This window comes from Diadema setosum, chromosome 21 (assembly GCF_964275005.1).
Source record: "Diadema setosum chromosome 21, eeDiaSeto1, whole genome shotgun sequence".
NCBI classification, from domain to species: Eukaryota; Metazoa; Echinodermata; class Echinoidea; order Diadematoida; family Diadematidae; genus Diadema; species Diadema setosum.
The window spans coordinates 28,227,319-28,247,062 of NC_092705.1; the positions used below are offsets into that span (position 1 = coordinate 28,227,319).

Below are 19,744 nucleotides of genomic sequence, written 5' to 3' on the forward strand. Positions count from 1 at the left end.
CTTTGATTATATATATGTAAATATATATATATATATATATATATATATATATATATATATCATATATATATAATCTTTGCCATCAACCACTTGAAATTTAAAGTGAAGAAGCGCCATTCGTATATTACATTATAAATAAAATAGTGTACGTGTAATCAAACATCAAAACGTAAGACTTCAGCATGAAAGAAAGTGTGTTGTTTGCAATAACCAAATCAACGCTGATTTTTTGGGGAAACGAGTTGTAAATTCATCTATTATTAGATACGTTTTTTCTGATTTTTATTTAAAAAAAAATGAAAGAATTGAAATTTGATACCATCATCATTTCAGCTATGAATAGTCCCATATCATGTGGTTACGACCAATATCGCTAGTTTGTAGCGAAACGTAAGTTTTTTATGATTCCATAACTTTCTGGTTTTACACTGTAAAAACATCGGTGTTAGATTTAACACCATGGGTGTTAAATCTAACACCGATCAAACTTCAATAGAGGACCACACCCACATGTGTTGAAAATGTATTGTGACGGTGTTCGCCTGGCACTTCGTGGTGTTAATTTGACACTTTGGCTGGTGATATTTTTGACACTGCGCTAGAGTTAATTCAATAATGACACCGCATGGTGTTGATTTGATATTGGTGGTGTTAATTTCAATGGTATCACACCCGTCCAGCTTCAATAGGGGACCACACCAACTGGTGTTACTGTGGTGTGAATGTGTTTACACATTTTCTCAAAAATCATTTAAGTACTTTATCGGAAAATCCTTTATCGTCTTGTTGAAGTTCAAAATTAACAAGAAGTGCAGTGACTAAGAAACTATTAAAAAAAAAAAAACAAGTTTAAATTTTGAAATGACACCCGGAGGTGTTAATCTAACACCATGAATGAGCACCGGAAATTTAACACCAGCTCGGTGCTTCATATTTAACACCGGACTTTTTGCAGTGTATATTCTACCTTCACAAATCTTACTCCATTTTTAAAGCTGATTCAATTCTACAAGTGACTAAACTTAATGTGAACATAGTGTGAAACTGCACATTGAGGCATAATTCTACCAGCACAAATGCAAACAGACATCACTACTAATGAAGACGTAATCTGTAGTTACATGTTTGTATTTACAACTGTTTTTTCCTTCTCATTCGTTTTCCCCAGATGATAAAGGGACCTGTAAAACACCAGACAATGGTCATTGTATGAACACAACGGGGACCTGTTTTCCTCTTTCTTCACTCTGTGATGGGACTGCCGAATGTGCCGATTCCACTGACCAGAGATTTTGTGGTGAGCAGGATCAGTGTTCCCTCCATCGTACAGTGTGCCTTCAATTTGACATCGTTTTATTTTATTTTTTTCCCTTCATAATTCCTATAATTCATTGCAGATTATTGTCAAATTTTTGTTATATATTGTCTTGAAAACAGATTGTAGGAAAACACTGAACTGAAGTGAATTCAACAGCGTTACATATGTGTTTGCAAACATATTCATAATTATATTCATTCTATGGTATCAAGATCCATTGTAAACCCATATATATATATATTCATTTATTTATCTATACATGTACATACAGTATATATATGCATATTTATATATACAATATATTTGCAAGATTATTCATCTATTCGTCCTAGATTATCAATATCCATGGTCAGCCTCATCAGTGGTTTTGACACTGCTGTATATGGCTGTATCCATGCAGCAAAGCAGGGAAGTCACCTCCCTGAGCAAAGTGAGCAAAACACAAAACAAACGAAAAAGTAATCAAATAATTAACAGCAACAAATGCAGGGCAGCGTGATGTCCAATAAGAAATCCCATGGAAAGAACAAAACGAAAAGAATGTTCCTCAAGTCAAATGCTCTGAAATCTGAAATCATTTAATGTCACATTGTACCTCATCAAAGCCGCTACTCTGTGCAAGCAAAGGTTGAGTGAGAGATCGATTGATATATTGTTATTATTGTTATTATTATTATTATTATTATTATTATTATTATTATTATTATTATTATTATTATTATTATTGTAATAATTATTTTCATTACTATCATTACTATCATTTTGCTCTCTCATTCTGAAAGACCCGGGAAAATGCGACGATTCCTGCACGTCTTGCTGGGCGAGTGGCGCCGTCTGTGATATTGGGACGCGGGACAACTCGCTGGCACTGCAGCTACCACCAATCGTGCGATTCTTGTACGTATACTTCTTTGTTTGTTTTTTCACTCTAGAGAATCTTAACCCAATAGTGACTTGTGACATAAACGATAAGAATATGTCACAAGTCTGGAGAGAATATTATTCAATACGTGTGGGTGATTGATCCCCAATGATGGATTAATGATGGTGTGTGAATTGAACGCCTAGGTCTGATAGAGATAAAGGGCTCCGAACTGTCAAGTTGAAGATATTTCAGGTAAACACCTAACCACTTTGCAAAGTAAATTATCGATCCCTCTAACTCATTAGAATTCATGTTCTTGAAAAGTAGCCTTTAATATTTTAACTATAAGCAGTCTCACAGTTTTTTTCCCCTCAGGAAAAGGTCCTGTCGAATTTGATTGATTTCGCGCTAATGGGTCGATCAAAACAAGCAGAAAGATTAAATCATAGCCATCGCTTAATGTTATCTGGTATTCAATCGTAATGCTTCTCCGAGCACTAGTCAGTGCGAGTATTTGCATTTCGCAGATCACGTGTGCTATCTCGAGAGCTCGCTAAGTAGAAGTTATCACTTATCTGTAGAGTAAACGGTTGGTCGGCATTTAATTGTAATATACCAGTCGCAAAGTCTTTACGTCTTTACGTTTAGATGAGTTGCATGTTTATTATAAACACACATGCATCTATATTCACATAAAATTACATATTACATGTGTAGATATATATATATATATATATATACATATATATATCAAAATATGACAGTTCTGCGTCGGTGTGTAATAAATAGATATGAAGAGTAAAAACAGTCGTATAAACACCGCGTTTTTACTATATATGTATATATATATATATATATATATATATATAAATATGATAATAATGATAATGATAATAATAATAATAAGGTCTTATTTACCCAGGGTAGCCTCTTCGGTGTTGCCACTGCTCTGCCAGAGGGCCCTGCCATTATTATTACCCCAGCGTTGCCAGGTACCCATTTATACACCTGGGTCGAGAGGGACATGGTGGGTAAAACATCTTGTCCAAGGACGTAAGCGCTGGGCGGGATTTGAACTCGGGTCCTCCGAGCGGGAGTCGGGAGTCTTGTCCACTATGCCACAGCGCCCCCACTTGTATGACATCAAAATATGAAAGTTCTGCGTCGGTGTGTAATAACTAGATATCAAGAGTAAAAACAGTCGTATAAACATCGCGGTGTTTATACGACTGTTTTTACTATATATATATATATATATATATATATATGATATTATGTATATGAAAGTTCTGCGTCGGTGTGTAATAAATACATATCAAGAGTAAAAACAGTCGTATAAACACTGCGTTGTTTATACGACTGTTTTTACTATATGTATATATATATATATATATATATATATATATATATATATATGTATATGTATATATAATGTGTGTGTGTGTGTTTGTACATGTACATAATATCATAAACGTCTCTGTACTTGAATATAATGTGAGTGTATGTGTTGTTTAAAACACAGCATCTTCATAAGATGTGGAAGTAGTTCTTGCAGTGGTATACTTTACACCCGCTTGCACCAATTTATGTATCATACATAAACATTGAATATGATGGGTGTTATATGTAAGACCAAAATACGTGTGCCTTCCCTCGTGTGGGAATTCTACAGCAATGTAAATTGTCCAAATGATAATGATTAATTTATTTCGCTTATATTTCATGCTTCAGGAAGCTGTCTACCGCAAAAAATCTTTCTGCAGGCATTCCAGCTTCTTCTCACACGTATCAGTTCCTGTCTAGGCTGTGAGTATATTTTCATGAACCTTTTCTCTCTCTTTTTTTTTTTTTTTGTTGGGGTGGGATTAGGTGTGTTCCTCCCGCTTTCCAAATCCATGTTGCAGAACTTCTGGTGCATGCATACATCACATCGAGGCTTGACATGGGAAGTTCAGTATTGTATTATCTCAATAAATCACAAATACACAGACTTCAGCGCCTGCAGCATAGCGCAGCTAGAGTTGCCACCATGTCCAGGAAGAGTACAAGCATCAACTCTGTTCTGAAAAGCTACTTTGGCTATGTGTTGAACAGAGGATTGAGTATAAGATCAGTTTGGTTGTGTACAAGGCACTGAATGGCAGTTCTCCATCATATATATGTGATCTACTAGAGCCATATGTCCCAGCAAGAGAAAATCTACGTTCTGCAAACAAGTACCTGCTGGTGGAACACAGAGCACACAACTCTTGGGGAGCTCATTCATTCCGCGTGGCTGCTGCAAAGATATGGAATGGCCTTCCACATTTCTATCCGCAGAGCTCTTACCACATAATCTTTTAAAACAGCCCTCAAGATCCATCTCTTCAAATTGAAAAACTAGCCAATGTGTAAGAATGTATGTTTACACATTTGGAGACAATTACTTCCTGGAACTATTTCTTTTTATTTTTAACTGTCATATCGTAAGCGGTGCACCCATGAAATTTAAGCTGAATTATGTATTTATTTGGGAGCAAGCGCCATGAACGCCTGACTTGGCGGATACCGGCGCTATACAAGACTTCATCATCATCATCATTTACAAACAGGATACAAAGTATCCAAATGTAACAAAAGACATCTAATATTTAGAATTGTCAGTCCTTTTATCAGACAGCTTATTGCTGTTTGTCACATGAAAAGGCAGCAGCATGTTATACATTGATCACGTGTTCTGCGAAAGTGCCTGTGTGTAGGAGGGAGGGGGGGGGGGACTTAACAAAAATACCATCTCACCGGCCACGAGTCTGACGCACTGCGCCTCATTTATCAAATTCATCGTATAAATTGAACTCGAATAATTCATAGCCTCCCCATGAGCTGTGTGCTACGAAACCAGAACAGTGTTGGTATGATTTTGATTTTTCTTGAGTATATCAAGTGCTCGTGGCTTATGTTAATACATGTACATTTGAAACATATACGTGTGTATTTATGGGTGATCTCGCATTTTAAATAGTGATAAACGTGAAAATAACCTGAGAGTGATAGCATTCACATTTCAAAAATTTGACAGAATAATAATAAGGAAAATAATAAGGTCTTATTTACCCAGGGTATGGCCTTTTCAGTGTTGCCACTACTCTACCAGAGGACCCTATCATTTATTACCCTAGCGTTGCCAGGTACCCATTTATACACCTGGGTCAAGAGGGACACGGTGGGTAAAAACATCTTGTCCAAGGACGTAAGGACTAGGCGGGATTCGAACTCGGGTCCTCCGACCGGGAGTCAAGAGTCTTATCCACTATGCGCACAGCGCACCCACAAGCAAACATAACTTGGTAGAACAAACAATGGCGCCATGAATTACTAAGTATTGTTTGTTTTAGACTGCCAAATAAAAAAAACAAAAAACCAATGACTGCAAGTCACAGAGAGACCAACCCAAGAGTTCAGGTCAAATCAAAAGGATGGAACAGTTTTAGTTGAAATGGGGCTTCAGGTTTCCAACGTTTTTTGATGATGATTGTTTTTTTTTTAGGTAATGAAAGACCTTTTATGAAATACTGAAAAGCGTATAATTCTAAGAGGAATTAAAAGTTTATTTGAGGAAATGTGCTTTTGAAATGGCTGAGATATCGCAAACAAAGTGCTCCCAATAGAAGGTGTGACCCACCTTTTACTATAATATCGCTTTGTTTTACTATGTTTCTAGATATCTCAGCCATTTCAAAACCGATTTTTATCAAACAATATTAAGTCCCCTTGAAATTGTATGCTTTTTAACGTTTCGCAAAAAAAGTTAAAGGCTGACTCCTCACCTCCACCAATACTCTGTCACCCTTTAAGGCATTGGAATATATGTGTTCTTATTCGTTAATTTGTTCAATTTCATGTGCAAACATGGAATTATGATGCATTATGCAACATTTCCTTTTTAATCAAGAGAAAGTATAAATCTGTATAGTTTCAGCTGAGCTTTTTGTGTAGTTGTCTGCACTCTAAGCACCATCAATGACATGTCATGTATACATAATTTGGAATATCGCGGAAGACTAAACCGGATTGAAATTGCCTGCGAAAGTGCCTGTGTGTAGGAGGGAGGGGGGGGGGGGGGACTTAACAAAAATACCATCTCACCGGCCACGAGTCTGACGCACTGCGCCTCATTTATCAAATTCATCGTATAAATTGAACTCGAATAATTCATAGCCTCCCCATGAGCTGTGTGCTACGAAACCAGAACAGTGTTGGTATGATTTTGATTTTTCTTGAGTATATCAAGTGCTCGTGGCTTATGTTAATACATGTACATTTGAAACATATACGTGTGTATTTATGGGTGATCTCGCATTTTAAATAGTGATAAACGTGAAAATAACCTGAGAGTGATAGCATTCACATTTCAAAAATTTGACAGAATAATAATAAGGAAAATAATAAGGTCTTATTTACCCAGGGTATGGCCTTTTCAGTGTTGCCACTACTCTACCAGAGGACCCTATCATTTATTACCCTAGCGTTGCCAGGTACCCATTTATACACCTGGGTCAAGAGGGACACGGTGGGTAAAAACATCTTGTCCAAGGACGTAAGGACTAGGCGGGATTCGAACTCGGGTCCTCCGACCGGGAGTCAAGAGTCTTATCCACTATGCGCACAGCGCACCCACAAGCAAACATAACTTGGTAGAACAAACAATGGCGCCATGAATTACTAAGTATTGTTTGTTTTAGACTGCCAAATAAAAAACAAAAAACCAATGACTGCAAGTCACAGAGAGACCAACCCAAGAGTTCAGGTCAAATCAAAAGGATGGAACAGTTTTAGTTGAAATGGGGCTTCAGGTTTCCAACGTTTTTTGATGATGATTGTTTTTTTTTTTAGGTAATGAAAGACCTTTTATGAAATACTGAAAAGCGTATAATTCTAAGAGGAATTAAAAGTTTATTTGAGGAAATGTGCTTTTGAAATGGCTGAGATATCGCAAACAAAGTGCTCCCAATAGAAGGTGTGACCCACCTTTTACTATAATATCGCTTTGTTTTACTATGTTTCTAGATATCTCAGCCATTTCAAAACCGATTTTTATCAAACAATATTAAGTCCCCTTGAAATTGTATGCTTTTTAACGTTTCGCAAAAAAAGTTAAAGGCTGACTCCTCACCTCCACCAATACTCTGTCACCCTTTAAGGCATTGGAATATATGTGTTCTTATTCGTTAATTTGTTCAATTTCATGTGCAAACATGGAATTATGATGCATTATGCAACATTTCCTTTTTAATCAAGAGAAAGTATAAATCTGTATAGTTTCAGCTGAGCTTTTTGTGTAGTTGTCTGCACTCTAAGCACCATCAATGACATGTCATGTATACATAATTTGGAATATCGCGGAAGACTAAACCGGATTGAAATTACTGAGACTACAAATTTACCGCCTTACACAGCAGCCTCTGTATCATAGAAAAGGTGGACGCGAACACCCGGGCTCATCACAGTCTCCCGCATTTTTGTTCTGTTTTTCCGTCTGAATAATTGCATTAACTTTTTGGATCATTTGCTGTTGTGTCATAAATGTCCGTATGTTTGGGGTGTAATCAGAATCTCTGCTTAAGTTAATCAAATCGCAATAACAAAATATGAAATCGTTGTTCACTCGCATCCAACCAACTTCAATATCGGTTTTATACAAGCATTGGGCAGAGTATAGTAGCATATCAACAGTTTATTGTCGGTTTCATTATGTAGGTATTAAAACCAAAATGCACTGTCCATGACTATGATTGGAACAAAATGTGTTTGTATTTTATTTTTTTAATCATGTTTTTGAGTTTCAGTGAGATGGACTTTTCATTACAAACCTTGGAACAAAGTCATAAACTTATTTGAGTTTCATTAGTAAGCCTCCGCATCATGCCTAATTGGTAACATCGGCGGATAGTCACATCCAACTTAATGATAATCCGTGCCATCCACTGCAGCTCTAACAATGTCTGGCAGTCACAGAAAAAGAAATAAAATAGCTGATATTCGGTATTAAATTTTGATATTTCGATCGTTGTCTCAATAGTGCACACATTTCGTAGAGGCCGTTTGGTCGCGATGTGATGAACAGGAAGCGACAAAGTAGCAGCAAAAGCGGATTGAGAACAATGCTTATAATTTGTTTCAGTGGTAATTCCAAAGGAAAATTCTAGCATTTGAGAGCTTAAATTGCACTATACCATGGTTTACATTCTGACTTTAAGCAGTTTTTGTCAATTAATTATGTGTGTGTGTGTGTGTGCCCTCGGTGGAAATGCAAATATTTATCAAGGGAAAGAGTCCTGGGTTCCGTGCTCTTTGCTCAACAAGTGCTGATGGGGGTGGAAGTGAGAGTGTCACGAAACCACCATAATTCCTAGACGAGCAATTTGTCCTAATTGCGTTGGTTGATCAAATTTGGATATTCACACCATAAGCTGAGACCTTCGGCCCCCTAATTGCCTTCTAAACAAAAGTGGTGATAATATCTTTTTATTTTCTTTAAGTGTTTCCGGTTGCCAAAGGCAAATCCACTTTCATCAACTCCTTACGACAAAGGCCTATCATGTGCAGTCGTTTTCATTGCATTCGTTGGCGTGACATCGTTTTACCTATAAAGTTCTATAATATCGCGAGTTCGTTTTATATCACATTTTGATTTTGTTTCATTTGTTTGATTCTCTGTCTTTCCCCGTGTACAATATCTTTACAGACTGCTGTCATCTAATAACATTTCCGACGTGGGATTATTTACCTTCATCAATTTGACTTCACTACGAACTCTGTAAGCTGAATACTTTGTTATCGATGTGTTTGTTCTTCTAAACTTATGAATATAAATACTTCAGTTTGCACGGACATATTGTAGTTGCTTTTGCCGTTAACAAGGACGATTATTCGCGTCAATATAAGCAAGTACAAAAAAAAAGTTATGTAAAAATGCTATGTACAAGTATAACTGTACAAGTATTGTTAATTTGATGAAATTACACGCAACAAATCCGATTGATATCTAATATCACCCCCCTACCTAATCCATCGCCTCCTGTAGGAATTTTGCTTTAAAATGTCATTTTTTCATCAGACAATTAACATCTCTTAATTTCTCTGTATGTCTTGCACTGGAGAACGATTTAACTCGTTAGCTTTATTCCATCTGCAAGGATTCAGAAAGAATTTGAGGAGTCAGGAACTTTTATCCTCTCCCAGTTGCCAATTTAGGTATCAGGTGTAAATGTTGCAATTCAGAGGCTTCTGAAATACTTGAGAGAGAGAGAGAGAGAGAAAGAAAGAAACCATACACTAACAGAAATTCTTCCTTCTGAAACATAAACAAGAAGTACTAAATGATTTTGAGAATGTATTGAAGCACCAAACCACAGGAATCATTTCCAGGGGCTAGATGGTTTAATAAGCTTATCTAAGAATGTAGCAGTCTCATTGTCAGTTAAATGAAAGACCCCCCCCCCCCACAATATATACAGTATATATATATATATATATATATATATATATATATATATATATGAAATGCATTTAATTGTATCATGACTGATAAGAATACCTCGATTATGATTTGAGCAATCGCATAACCTTGAAATACCTGTTTGTCAAAAGCCAGCCAAATGTCCCCACTTTTATACTCGGAAACAAAATTTTGTGAACGAGTTTTGAACTTACTGATATCCGACCGATTTGTCCCAAATTGTTCCACGTGGGAGATAAGATCTCGTACATTTCATGTTGTATATACCACTTGGAGTCAGTTACTGTAATTTGGGATAGTTATTGACATAAATTATGATCAATGAAAGTTATATAAGTAGAGAAAGTATGCTGTGTTTTTAAACATTTCTTTAAAAAAAAAGTACATTGATTATGACGATACCGACGCATATCTAGAAACCTGTACTTACGACTGCATATAGGAGGGAGCGATACAAAGCTGACCAATAGCGCCAGAATAGAAAACCACTTATAAGATTGACAAATATCTTTCACATAGTATGAGGAGAGGCGAATAAGATAAAGGCTTGAGATAAACCACGAAAATATCAGGAACATAAAATCTTTAATTATGATTAATATAAGAAAAAGAAAACACAATTCTCTGTGGTCAACTCAGGATTATATAAATCCTAAGAAGTAGTAGAATAGATGTTATCAAGAAAGTAAATGCATGCCGCCAAAAAATGACAATTAAGTCGCGTGATTTGTGTGTATAAGCGCATAACATTATGTAAGTCTCGTGCAAATTTACAGTATACCTTCTTAATTGGCCGAGTCCCCGGTCAAATTAATACTACAACTTCGTTTGTACACATAAACGTATAGACTCCTGCCCCAGCGTTTTGTGCGTATTGTTCATATGTTGCTAGAGACATTATCATTTTTCCATACTTTATTTCTTTCCCAGGGATTTGTCCTACAATCGCATCAATCGAGTCGAAAGTGACAGCTTTGCTGGGCTGGGAAACCTGCTCAGACTGTGAGTGAAAAAGAAGTGAAGTTGCTTGATATTAATTCAAGATGGCTTTTGAAATATTTAAACACAATAGAATACTTTCCAGGAGTCCCATTAACTTTTCATATGAATAGAATTATAACCTCTTTAGGTTAATTCTTCTTTTATTTACTTCTGGCGGTATTTTTTCCACAAGGACTGAGTAGAATTTATATTCAATGGAGGTTGTCCATTAATCATTTGACAAAGTTTCCTTTACATTTTAAAGTCTTCCTCTTTAGAATTAATTTCAATTGAAATCATAAATAGAATTGTCATAATATACAACTTTCCATTTTCTGAGACTGATATACATTTTTTTTTAATAATATGAATTACTTTTTACATGAAGGCTCATTGACGTGAAATCATCATCGTCAATTATCCTCGGACAAGTGAAGAATCACTTAAGAGGTTTTCCTCCAGCGAATTTTCCGCCTCAAAATCCCTTCTCTGTATTGAATGGAGAGGACGGTATCTGTGATCTAATGACTCTTTTCAGTTTTTCAGATTCCACTGATTTTTATTTTTGCTATTTCTCACAAATCGTACTTCTAGCTATGCATTCATCGATGGAAAGATTGAGTATGTCAGTTTGAATGAAATATGATGCATCTATATCGTTTTTAGATATATTATGAAACCTTCCAATTTAGTTTTTATGTATTTGTAGGGAAGAGCATATTAACAGACAATAATGGTGTTTTCGCTATAAAATGTATTCAGATATTTCTTCCTGGGAATGCCTTTTGATTTCAGTTCATCTTAATGATAATATTTGCAATAATATATTCTTCTTCAACATTATTATCGGTTGATTGGACATAATTTATTCCACTTTTGCTCTATTTATCCTCTGGTGCTCAAACTAAACAATTGAGTATTTACGTTATTTCTGTCCCCCCCCCCAAAAAAAAAAAGAAATGGTATGAAACATGATATAATTCATTCAGAGCAACAATATCAAATGCAACTAAGGCGATATTATTGAAGAAGCTTGCCCCTATGAAGGTCTATAGTTCAACAGCCTTGCTTCTCTTTTCTATTTCCAGGGCACTATCTTATAACGATATATACACGCTTCCAGAGAAAGTATTTTTGCATCTGACTTCGCTGCAGAACTTGTAAGTTCAGTAAAAATAAATATATATATATATATATATATATATATAATATATATATATATATATATATATATAAATATATATATATATATATATATATATATATATATATTATAACTATATATAAATTTGAGTAATATTTCTATAACTTATATAAATTTGATTTGTATAAAGTATACTTATGCATATGAAAGGAGTCCGATACAATATAATGTGTTATTTCATAAATTCATGATTATATAAAATGTACTGCTGGTGTATATTGTATGCAATGTACTGTTAAGTATTTCTGTAATGCGGTGCAATTTGAACATGAAAGGTTACCTTAATGATTACTTTTTTAATGTTTAGACGGAATAAATGCAATTTAGTAAACAATGGTGTGTTTTTACGTAACACGACATAGCCAAGTATTCAAATAGTGAATAACGTGATAAATACCATTTAATTGATGCTTAAATGTATGCATCATGACATCGTGTAGGAGGCAATAAATTTCTGGTATGGAATAGATTCCTTACTTTTATTTTTTTTTTCTTAACACAATGTAAACAACGCTAACTACACAGTCACCGTGCTTCATGTACATAATGCAGGCCTACCTGGAAATCTTTGAGACCTATCTTAAGAAAAAGAATTCAATTTATTTGCATTAAGTAAATATGCATTGTATATCTATATAGAATTATACAATAATTCTGTATGTGGCGTAGACCGATGTGGATAACGATGACGAAGAGTTTAAGGATGTGAAATTATTCGGTCAACAACTGATTGTTTGGCACCAATAACAAAAGTTCAAGAGTTTATCCATTTCCCTGAGATTTTTACAACAGGTGTGGATGGAGGTTTGTCTGAGACTAAAGGGATAGAGTATATTTGGTATAGTACCCGACTTTATACTCTAAGGCCACATTTTGTATCATACTTATGATTATATTACTATAAACGTATCATACAAGAGGCTTACTGCTTGTTACTGTATAGTTGGACCGCTTGAATTCCAAACTCTTAAGAGCAATACAAAACGCTGTTTAACTTTATCTATGTTTTTTATGTCTTTCTATTTCTTTCTTTGCAGAGATTTGAGTAATAACCACCTAACAGCAGTTCAGGCCCATGTGTACACCGCTCTGCCAAGATTACACATTTTGTAAGCCTTATATTCATAATACACAGACATCGTCTATCAAACCAGAGTAACTTTTTAGAAATATGGTACATGTTATATTGTTGCTTTTTGAAATACAAATTGCGTTGCAATTTTACTTCCATCAGGCGAGAAATTTTACAAGAGGGATTGTAAATTGAGATACATTAAACTTTGAATGAGGTGTGAATCACTGTACGTATGTTCCATGTATCATGTTCCTTAGTATCTATATCTCTATATACTGTTTATGCATACTTCTATTTACATTGAATAGCTGAATGACTTGCTGCTATTGGGTAATAGCCTCGAATTGTAAACTGTCACGTTATATCACATGAATGAACAGTCCCCGGCATTGATATACCACCCTATGTACATGCTATACACGTGAGACACAAACAAACATTAAAACAAAACAAGCATCGATTCACATTTGCACTATAAAGGAAGCACTGATTGTTTCTTATCAGGACCCTTAAACGCAATTACATCGCTGCCATAGAGCCGGGTGCCCTGAACGGATTGCACGAACTTGCAGAACTGTAAGTAAAGTTACATGATCGGTATATCAAACTCCATCAAATGCATGTCGCAGATCAAATTTCATTAGATAAGTGAAATATATATCTTTGTGATCCTGTTCAAGTATTTCGTGTAGATTTCATGCTACTGAATGAAAATTTGATAGAGAAGACGGACAATATCTCAGTCTCTCATGAGAAACCGTTGCCGTGCAGTGATTATGATCGATCTACGTTTTGCTATTAAAATGTACCGCCTGTTTGACATTGTGCTTTCCTTGTGTTGTACATTTTGTCTAGATAGTCTGCTATTTTGGGCAACAAGTATCTATTTACGTATTAACGTTAGATAGTTCAGGTATTTGGTAGAACATTTTTGTTTGTTTTACCATATCACATTCTTGTCTTCACGATGTACGAATATATCCATGATATCATTCATCACTTGTATTCATCTCAATCTCTTTCATGAACTGCCTTCATACCTTGCCATATAGGGAAAATAGAAAAAAAAAATAAATGAAAACAATTCTCTTTCCTCCAGAGGGTGAGCACTTATGCTGCATTGATTTATGTTCTGGTTTATTTTTTCTGGTTTTGAGACGATGGGGAAAAATCATTTCATTAGTGGCCTGTATATCCATGCCTATAACTTTAATGCTTCCATTTTTCTTCCTTTAAATTTCATTCGGGGTTTATCTGTTTCTCTGATTAGAGTGTCCTCTCGTATCACTTCCTATTCCTATTTTTTTTAGATATTTGGACTTTAATATCATCGAAGATGTGAACAGACCTATGTTCTCCGATTTGCCCAATCTCGTGTGGCTGTAAGTTTGGACTTTCACTTTTGAGCGTTCATTATGACATCACGCTATAGACATGGTGACACTGAATTGCACTCTCTCTATATTATACTCCGGTCACTGCCTAGCGCTGATATTAGTAATTATGTTCGGCTGTCAAATTAGCATGCTAGCATATAGCGAGGTCTCGGCTCATTCATGAACAGTAGTCATGTGACTCATGTCTGGTATTAAACATCGTGAAAGGATACCCCATAGTTAACAAACACACACATACACACATCCACAAGCACTTAAACGCAACCTCACATAGACGACTGTTGATCATCCCTATTCTTTACTAATTTTGAATGCTTTTCATTCTAAGTGGTCGGTTATTTGACAAAACCCTGCCGGGCAATACCCAATCAGCCGTAGCTCAACAAGACAATATACGTATAAATCACCACTAGTCGGAGGCGTACGCTGAGATGAGAATCACTTTCCAATGAGCATATAATCAGATATTGACCACCATTTTAAGCTGCTGCCGAGCCTAATTTAACTTTAAGGCGCGTTTGCATTGATCGCTCTCGTAGGGTTCCCATTTGTGCAAACCAATTTGTATTGACGTTGACTGTTGGAGTTAATTGCTACTTTTACTTTTGTTGTTTTAGTCTCTTTCTCTCGTTCCGTATTATGCCATTTTGTATATAATATATATACAATGCATGAAGAGTTCATACTGCATGTTTTACCCCAGCCATGATGGACCATTGCTTATATATATGAAAAGACGTTTAGATGTTGCTTAGCATGTTAGATGTCATCATAGCCGTTAACGTTATGATTGTCAGCAATTACTTTTCCCATTTAATAAGTAGTGACTTGTTAAAAAAAACCAAACTTTTAGTTTAGTTAGATATTCAGAGTAGTTTTATCATTTATAATCACAAATTTCACTCTTTGCTATAGGCGAATTTGTGTTAAAATTGTTTTGTGATGCGTGTGGAAAGTAAAATGCATGCGATGATTAATTCCGAGTGAGGAAAGAAATAAATGTATAGAATAAATTTTAAAGTGGGTTTTATACAATGGTTGATGTGTGACATAGGAAATCTCCTGCCCTAGAAGGCATGTTTGTACTTAAATTACTTGTACCTCTGCTGTCGATAGGAGCTTCTCAACGTTTTCCACCTTTGATAAGAGGTATTGATATAGCGTTCTGTATACCTCTGCAAGTATAGACTCTTTTTTTTTTCGTCCTTGAGCAAGACTTCAGCGCCATATCACTTCCATGTGCCCAGCCGATCCTTTAAAAGAGATGTAATCAGACGTAAGTCAGGTATCGGCCCATGAGAATTGAGCAATGAACGATTTATGTTTGATTTTCATTTTTTTTTTTTTTTGATCTCAACATTTATGCAATAGGGCCCAGATGTGAGCAAGTGCACCTTTATAGGCATTTGAATAAAACAGTGTGTGTACTTCGCATGATGGGGACTTCACATGGGCGGAATGCTCCCCAGAAAAGGAGCGCCAGTGCACAGCTGGTGTATAGCTGTTCCCTCCTATTTAGTTATTCTTTTGTTTGTTTGTTTGTTTTTTATCTCATGCTCTATCAAACAGGGGCCTTGATTCCAACAACATTGAGATCCTTCGGAATGGAACCTTTCAGGACCTGATAAGCCTAACTGATCTGTAAGTAAATGGAATGAGAGGAACATAATGACGATATAATGATTCAGGGATATCTTTCCGTTCCAAAACACGTGAAAAGATCTATTTGCTATTGACATGCAACTCAAAAGTGTCACCCATTGAGAATGTTTGCTTGAGCATGCTACCAACGACAACAACAAAAACAAAAACAAAAACAGCAATAACAACAACAACAACAACAACAACAACAAAGAAACAGTAAACTTCATTTGAATCGATGGCAGTGAAAGCATACTCCAGCTTTACAATTTCAAGTATTGTATGTATACGTAAGCCCCTCCCCCCCCCCATGCTGAAAAAAAAAACAGTGTCCCACAGTGTGTTCACAGTGTGTTTACATAGTTGACTATGTGAAAATGCTCGAATCTAACAGTGTGAAGATGATTTCACAATGTGGTGTGGTTTTCAAAGAGTATTCACATAGTAATGCTTGGTTTCACACTGTGACATGATGACTCACATTGTGTTCACACTGTTGAAACACTCGAAGTTAACAGTGTGAAGAGATTCCACACTGTGTTCACGCTGTGTTTCTCACACTGTGTTTTTTCCAGCAGCCCCCACCCCCAAAAAAAACCCCAAAACATACACAACATAAAATAATAAGGACAGCAAAATATATATGTAAATGTAAGATCACGTAATTCTAGAAAAGACAACGAAAACTAGAAGCTATGACATACAGATAGCATTACACACATTTGTCGCAAGTGATAGTTACTGTAAGTTGAACACAATGTCTGTTATGTGAGTGCGAAAAGAATGCAGCAGGTATTATTGTATACAGGAATTAGAATATATTTTAACAGTGCATTGGTGATGGATATAGGCCTGTATCGTTTCACGGCAGCAAAACATTGATGATGTCGATGGTTATACTGATGGTAGAATTGACAACAATCCCCGTTGTATCGTGGTATAAGTCGTAGTATCCCCCTTTACAAATAAGATATTGCCAGTGAAAGTAGAGCCTAGTTCCAGAAAATGCAGTTCTGGGATTGGTGTTATATTTTCTTATATCTTTATTCTTTTCTGTGTTAGTATTCAATAACAAATTACGTAGAATAATCAATTATCTTTATTTGGGAACTTTTACGTTCATACGAATCGTTTTCGCTTTGGTTGCAGAATTTCCTAAAAGCCTCAAAAGTGTTAAAGGTGCATAGTCCCGGTAGTGTAGAGGTCGCCGTTGGTGATACTGCCGAACACCGTTAGCATTGATACGAAGATTGCCGAAGTTGAGATGTCATCAAGAGTAAAGCGCATAGGTGATGCTAAGTAACGTTTGCCTTCGTTGTCTTCTCTGCGCATCGCGCAGTCTGTAGTAATGCCAGCCTGAGGGTGCATGCATATATGTGCTTGTTATTATGACATCACAAAAGAAGTTTGCTAAAGCTGCCATCCCCCTCAGCCGAATCATGAGCCGAACTGTGATCGGACCACTGACAACAGTGAATCGGACTTCTTTGAACTCGGGGAAGTGGGCCACAGCGTAAGCGCTAAAGAGGAGTCGATAGCGTAGGTCTCTATAGGAAACTTGCGCCGTGCGCCCGCGTACGCATTCTTGACTAAAACACTGGGACCATGTACCTTTAAAACATTAACTAATCTGAAATTGGCAACACATTTAAGAAGGCCGAAGTTGTTGTTTTTCTCTCAAACCGAGATGATTTGTTGTTTTTTTATCTCTACTTTTGTACATGTGTAATAAGGTTTCTTGTAATCTCTCTCCAATAATATTTATCAGCAGTGCTTTGAAATCAGATGTGCCAATGCCATTGTGACAAAGGAATCCTGCAAATTCCAATAACTTCTCCAGGCACATGATGGGTAACATTTTGACATCTCTGCAGGACTTCACAATGAAACACAATTCTACCTCTTATTTGTCCACATAGAATCCTTCGAAGGAACCGCATTAGTTACATTGAGGCTGGGGCAATGCGAGGGCTAGACAAGATAAAAGGGGTGTAAGTATTAATGCTTTTGCGTATCTTTCTTTCCTTTGATATTTTACATCACATATTTCATTCTCATAGTCATCAAGAAGTTTAACTATATGTCACCAATACTCATTGAGCTTCATTGGCTGCCTGTGCAACGCAGAGTGCAGTGTAAAATCTTACTGCTTACTTATAAGGCTCTCCATAACTTGTCTCCTGGCTACGTGTCTGCGCTTATCAGTGTACGTCAGCGACGACCAGGACTACGTTGTACTGGCCTGACTCTCCATGTTTCCAATACCCGCATAAAAATGTATGGGGAAATGGCCTTCTCTTTTGTTGCGCCACGTCTGTGGAACTTTCTGCCAGTTCCGTTTCGGAATTGCAACAGCCTCAATACCTTCAAATCTGAACTGAAGACCTATTTTTTTTTTCCAAACAACTTTGTATTAATGTGTGACACATTGTGAAAGCCGGGCGCCTTTGATTTTTTTTTGTTTGTATAAATGACTCCATGTGAATGCTGTTTTATCATCATCATCATCATCATCATCGTCATCATCATCATCATCATCATCATCATCATCATCATCATCATTTTTCATACTCTCATGGGTACTTACGTGAATTGCATTAAGTAGCAGTAGTTTATGCAAGGCATGTATTGAAGTTAAATACTCATTTGACCTTCAACGTCACTGGACGTGTCATCACAGACATTTTCTTTAAACGTTTTGCCTGTAAACATGACCTGTCTATACGCTTAAGGAGACATCACACACCTGTGTGACACTTCCTTGGTATGCCTTTATATGCATCAGTTCAAAAATTTTAACTTGATAGGTAATGCACGTCGAATCTTTGTGAATTACATTGTGTGTCTGTACTTAACTTTTTAGAGCTTGCGAGTAGACGACTTGTTACACATGGTGAGCAAGTACGTTTTCTCGAAAATGTTGAGATATATTTTTCCTGCAAATACAGTTACATCCGTGTCCGCTCTTTAAGGTGAAATTTTATATGGGGATGACACACGATGTTCGAAAGTCGCATACTACTGGTAAGCATGAGTATGCCAACAGACGTGAGTTTTCATTATTGTACTACCGAATGGAGTGAATAATAAAACCCAAACCATTAAATCATTCCGACGCTAATGTCCTTTTAACTATATATCTAATTGACTTGCAGCCAGTTACAAACTCACAGCGTGCACTTATGGCCCAAAAGGGTACGTGAACCGGTAATAATCGTTACAATTCAAAATGTTTAATGAAAGTGGTTTTCACTGTAACAATATATAAGGGTAACGATCTTGAGCTTTAATATCTTCGGAATATTTTCGTCATGTGAAAAGATGTATATGCGTCGCAGTGGAGGCAATTTTATTTAACGAAGGCCGGGGTAGGGGGACGGTAATACCGTATAATAGGCGAAACGATTATACCCTCGCGGGTGAAAATAGCGCCCGAAGCTACACATGTTTATATTTTATGGCCGTATACGTAGTCATATTTTTTTTTCTCGTGTCAGTGGGTGGGGGAGACACAAGCGAGAGAGTGCAATGACCGAGCGAGGGTAGAGTGAGGGGGTATCTCTAAGCCTCACGAGGAAGCTTGCACATTATTTTGTGAATAAGATCTCAGTGCCCACTTGAAAAAAAAAAAGAAGAAAAAAAAAAACAGTGTTAATGGCTAAACCGTAAAATCCGTTACCTTTTGGTCTGCGTGTGCGTCTTCACTGTGTACTAGTAGGCTGTGGTTTGTCGAGCAGAGGGGAAGATGTGGAGCATAATATGCAT

The 19,744-nt window shown here is 36.4% G+C and overlaps 1 protein-coding gene across 1 annotated transcript in view; it reads left to right on the forward strand.

Moving 5' to 3' along the window:
- The window catches only part of LOC140244455 (uncharacterized), a 91,228-nt gene that overhangs the window by 66,236 nt on the left and 5,248 nt on the right, over positions 1 to 19,744 (forward strand). Inside the window, exons 6-14 of the mRNA XM_072324094.1 lie at positions 1,169 to 1,297; positions 2,101 to 2,215; positions 10,612 to 10,683; positions 11,751 to 11,822; positions 12,904 to 12,975; positions 13,446 to 13,517; positions 14,252 to 14,323; positions 15,908 to 15,979; positions 17,899 to 17,970. Of these exons, the coding sequence (XP_072180195.1) occupies positions 1,169 to 1,297; positions 2,101 to 2,215; positions 10,612 to 10,683; positions 11,751 to 11,822; positions 12,904 to 12,975; positions 13,446 to 13,517; positions 14,252 to 14,323; positions 15,908 to 15,979; positions 17,899 to 17,970 (748 nt within the window). The remainder of the gene's footprint in view (positions 1 to 1,168; positions 1,298 to 2,100; positions 2,216 to 10,611; positions 10,684 to 11,750; positions 11,823 to 12,903; positions 12,976 to 13,445; positions 13,518 to 14,251; positions 14,324 to 15,907; positions 15,980 to 17,898; positions 17,971 to 19,744) is intronic.